Genomic DNA, 5,000 nt, shown 5'->3' with positions numbered 1-5,000 from the left:
GCCTATGGTAGGTTCGTTGTTACTAATTAACAATTTGCGAGTCATTCCAATCGCATTTTATTTCTGCGATCTATGCCTTAGATGATGTAAAGATTCAGTGTTGATATACGAAGCAAGCGAGTTTGGGAAACGTTAATGTTGATGTTGTGTTGTTTTAGGTTGACACATACGGCACAGTGCAGCCTCACACTCTAATCAGACAACACTTGGACTACAATCACTGGTACGATCGAGCCAAGCTCAGTTTAAAGGAAGTACATAACTGCCAGTATGTTGCTTGCATGAACCCAACAGCCGGAAGCTTCACCATCAATCCACGTCTACAGGTTTGTAGTAAGATGCCCAGGAGCCAGTGTTTTTTGAATGCCGATTAATGATAACCCGGGTTTAAATAACAACCGAGGTTCAAATTTTTGCCATTTTTCCACCTGCGCGCGCGCTCTCATTGTACGACATGATGTGGGATGGCGACGCTAAATGCACGCGCATGGTAAATGAGCGTCAACAATGGGCTTTGAAATTGCCAAAAGACACAATCAGTCTTACGGACCGTTAACTTCCCGTGTCCAACGATTTATAGGGACCTCAAGCAGCGGCAACAGCAACGGCAATAAAAATGTCAATTCAAAATGTAATCGTTGTCAATACGAAAATCCACCGAAGCTTTTCTGAAGAGCCTGAACTGGAAAAACAACATTGACTTGCACTTAAACGGCTTTCACTCTTTCACGTTTGGAGTGGAGGTTTTAGAAATTGATTCAAAACACAGCTTTTGAAACTGATTATTTTGTTTCACTTTATCTTTCCTTAGCGCCATTTTGCGGTATTTGCCATCAGTTTTCCCGGGATGGATGCCCTTAAGACTATTTACTTGAGCATCTTGAGCGGACACATCAGTGCTATTGGTATGCCACAATCTGTACAGAAAAGCGCGGAAAAACTTGTTGAAGCAGCCCTTTCCATGAATCAGAAGGTAAACATTGTCGTTTCAAAGCTTCCCGGTTTCATGAGCCCTTTTCCTTGTTGTTTTTTTCTTTTGCCGCCAAAGTACTCAAATTGCTTTTAAAAAGTCTTGTTTTTATTTTCTATCGATATCAGGTCACTTCAACGTTCTTGCCCACGGCGGTCAAATTTCACTATGTTTTCAACCTTCGAGACTTGTCCAACATCTTCCAGGTTTGTTTTCTTTTTTTGTAATTTTTGCAATTTTGGTATTAGTTTTGTGTTTCATTCAACCTCCTCTGACTCAGTGACTCAATCAGTCAAATCATTAATCACAAGATTTTAAAAATTATCTTATCATAATTTCCAGTGTTTTTGCGCCTAATAAACGCTTCCCCGCCTTGGTTCCACGTAGTGCTTTCGTTTTCCACCGGATATACTTTTTTGCGCCTTTTACACCAATTGCTTATTTTCCCGCCCTTTGCGTCGGTTGCCAACTGATTTTCTTTAATAGGCTTTCTTGTTTTTTTTGCCCTCTGCACCTATCGCATTTTTCCCGCTGTTTTTCTCACTAATCTTATCTCTTCCCGCGCTTGGCATGAACCGTTCTTTGGCTGTGCTGCGATCTTTCATTGGTCACTTTGTCGTTCTTTTTGCTCCAATGACCCTGTGCGATATATTCTGCAGGGAATCCTGTTTTCAACGGCAGAGTGTATTAAGAGTCCGATGGACTTGGTGAGGTTGTGGATGCACGAGTGTGATCGCGTTTACAGAGACAAACTTGTGGACGAAAAAGACATGGAGAACTACGATAGAATTCAGGCAGATATTACCAAGAAAGTTTTCGAGGTTTGTTTAACAGGATATTAGCGTTTTTAATATCATGGGTGGCAAATTACTCCTTAATTTAGGCGCGAAATTTCAGCGTTAATTTATAATTTCGCATGTGAAATTACAAAATTGCTATGGTAACATCTCTTGTATCTCGATCAGAGCCAAGGTGCCGTCTAGATTTAAGACAGTGACCATTGAAGAAGTTACGAAATTAAAAGAAGCGGCAGAAAATTTAAATACGTGAAAGAGCACAATTAACTGGGTGAGAGTTTTTGAGAAGTGGTGTGACGAAAATAGCCTTGAGAAAAACCTGGAGATGATTGTTCCCGAGCAGTTGGATAAAGTACTCGAGCGATTTTACAATTACGGTTGTGAGCGTAATTTGTCACCCACGACATTAAAAGGTAATCAAATGGTTTTCTCGTGAAATTAGGAAATATATTCACTTGCGTTTTGTCAAGATTCTGGTAATTTCCCTCGCCTTAAATTATCAGAATTTTGACAAAACGCGCGTGAAATACTTTCCTAATTTCACTTGTCGCCATTTGATTACACATACGAATTTTCCGTGACATTGTGCAACAATTATTCATAAAGTTTGGGAAAATTTGCGATTTTCATACTTTTGTGCCGCAATAAACAACATCAAAAATTCTTAAAGGGGCCATGTCACGCAAAATGATGTAATAACATGACACCCAAGATGCCCAAAAAACCACTTAAAACTGTTGAACAACCAAAGAAATACAGCAAAGGGAAAGGAAAGTATGGATGGACACGAATGGACAAGATTGAAACAGATTGCATTTGGACAATCTTGAAAAAAAATTGGGCAGACGTTTTTACTTGTATGGCAAATCGCCTGGATAAGAGTCATTTTTGCTCGAAATCATCTTGTTTGTAATGTAACGATAATTTTATCAGTAAAGGAATTCAACATTACCATTTTAGAGTTTTAAATCCCGATTAACTAAAGATTTCCTCCTAAACACCATAAATTAACGTGACAAAGCGTCTTTAAGATTGGATCAACCTCTGATGAAGACACTAGACAGGAGTGTGGAAACGTTGGGTCTAAGCTACATTTAAATTTATTCAAACTAAACGTTAAAAAATTACTTTAGGGAGGCTCGAAATAGTTTCTCCTTTTTTCAAACAAATAAACCTACTCTGTCCTCAGCTATAGTTAGGGCACTCATATCAAGACGAAATTTGGCCAGAGTACTAAGTACCTATCATAGATTTCTCATATCACATTTTCCTCCAAAGTAACCTTACCATGGCAACAATATGGAGCATTTCTTTCAGCCTTAAAATCAAGATATATTGTCTTTTTTGAAAAAACTCGACGTTGAAATCTTCCCATTCAGCGTTACCAGATAATGTTAGAAATAATCTCTAAAATATTTAAAATTCAACAAAATCTGTAGGTCAGTTTTTCAGAAAAATCAGTTTTTTTGAAATGTCTCTTTTTTTTTTTCACCTACACAATTTTTTAAAATTTGAAAGACAAACGTTTTATTATTAATCGAAGTTAACATGCAAAAAATGGAAAAAATTCACCGTCCAGAAGCAGAGATATAAACGAGTAAAGTTGCAAAATCAGGAAAAATGAGAGAGTTACAAGATCAGCATTTACGCATGCGTCACCCGCTCATTCGAGTGCACGCGCCAGTGGAGCTATAGGTCAACACAAACGGATTTAAGTGACCATTAAACCGTTTGTGTACAACCCTGCGATGGACTAGCCTCCCATCCAGGGGGGAGTTAAAAATACTCCTAGTCGCTTAATGCTACGGACACCGGGGATAAGCACCGGCGTGTTGAGTCAATGGCTCGGAAAGCGCTTACTATTTTGAATCATGGGCTGACGCGAGCAGTTTTTAGAATTGCTGAGCACGCGCACTTCGAAAAATGTCGGCCTCCAAACCTTATGCGCATGCTCAGTATGGAAAACTCGTCCTCGTAGTCGTAGTCGTTCCTCGATCTAAAGGTCCCTATTATCATAACAAGAACAACAGTAGTAACGACTTTTGGCCATTTTCGGTGCTGACCATAAGAATCGTGGCCTCGAGTGACAAAAATGGAAGGTCAGCTTGAAATTAGGTGAATTACGTGATAATTGCCCGATCCATGGACTGGTATTCTACAGTACGACCCACGAAATTAAAAGTTCGAGTTGTTTCTTGTTTCTTGATGTAAAGATCAAGATGCTTCATAAATAAATTACTTATCTCGGTTTCTCGCGGTCTTATGTTAAATTACGGTGACATGTTTGTAGTTCATTTTATGGCCCTTTTTCATAAATTGAACTGGAAGACTGCTTACATTACACCCCTCAAAGTAAATGTTATGTAATGGGAAGATGATAAGTTTCACCCCATGCGTTGCATTTTTACTCACTGATAGATTCATCCTGTTTTTCATAACAGGACTTTGAAGAAGAGACTCTGTATGCCAAGCCAAACATGTACTGTCACTTTGCAACCGGAATTGGAGAGCCGAAATACTTAGCTGTACAGGGCTGGGAATCATTAAACAAACTTCTCACCGAAGCACTAGAGAACTACAATGAAGTGAATGCGGTCATGAATCTTGTGCTTTTTGACGACGCTATGCAGCACGTGTAAGTGACCAAGTATCGTTTGGATATTAGCTAATTTTCATGACAGCGACTTCCGACTTGGACGCTTTCGATTGTTTTAAACTTATCCATCGGTCCTGTGGTTTCGTACCTGAGAGCTGAGCTCTATTCTGCGGCACTTTTAACGTCCCCCTATCCTCCCAAAAATTCAACGTTCGATCCGCTTTTATTTGAAATACAGTCTTAGCTAAAAACCTTTGAGCAAAATGTTACATTTTACGTAATATGTGGGTGTCCTAACCAGGTTATTGTTTTCTGATTTATCTGTTTCTTGCTTTTTATATTTTGTAGTTGCCGTATTAACCGTATCTTGGAGTCCCCACGTGGTAACGCTTTGTTAGTTGGTGTTGGTGGCAGCGGTAAACAGAGTTTAGCTCGTCTGGCCGCTTTTATCAGTGCACTGGAAGTTTTCCAAATCACACTCAGGAAGGGATATGGCATTCCAGACTTGAAGGTGTGTGGTGAAAGTTCCTTCTCGCTAGAGACTACCGTTGTTAAATCATTACTAGTATCGTATATTAAAACTCTACTTTATAAAAAAAATAAGCCTGACTATAAAAAGAGCATCCAAGCATTAGAG

General features: G+C 39.2%; 1 protein-coding gene across 1 annotated transcript in view; it reads left to right on the top strand.

The window, feature by feature from the left end:
• Positions 1–5,000, top strand: part of LOC138060442 (dynein beta chain, ciliary-like) — a 43,134-nt gene that overhangs the window by 9,619 nt on the left and 28,515 nt on the right. Inside the window, exons 9-15 of the mRNA XM_068906210.1 lie at positions 1–7; positions 159–326; positions 812–973; positions 1,099–1,176; positions 1,630–1,791; positions 4,209–4,402; positions 4,712–4,874. The exon at positions 1–7 is cut by the window's left edge and continues 302 nt beyond it. Of these exons, the coding sequence (XP_068762311.1) occupies positions 1–7; positions 159–326; positions 812–973; positions 1,099–1,176; positions 1,630–1,791; positions 4,209–4,402; positions 4,712–4,874 (934 nt within the window). The remainder of the gene's footprint in view (positions 8–158; positions 327–811; positions 974–1,098; positions 1,177–1,629; positions 1,792–4,208; positions 4,403–4,711; positions 4,875–5,000) is intronic.

Source organism: Montipora capricornis, chromosome 8 (genome assembly GCF_036669925.1).
Source record: "Montipora capricornis isolate CH-2021 chromosome 8, ASM3666992v2, whole genome shotgun sequence".
Classification (NCBI taxonomy): Eukaryota; Metazoa; Cnidaria; class Anthozoa; order Scleractinia; family Acroporidae; genus Montipora; species Montipora capricornis.
This window is presented reverse-complemented; position numbering and strand designations above follow the sequence as displayed.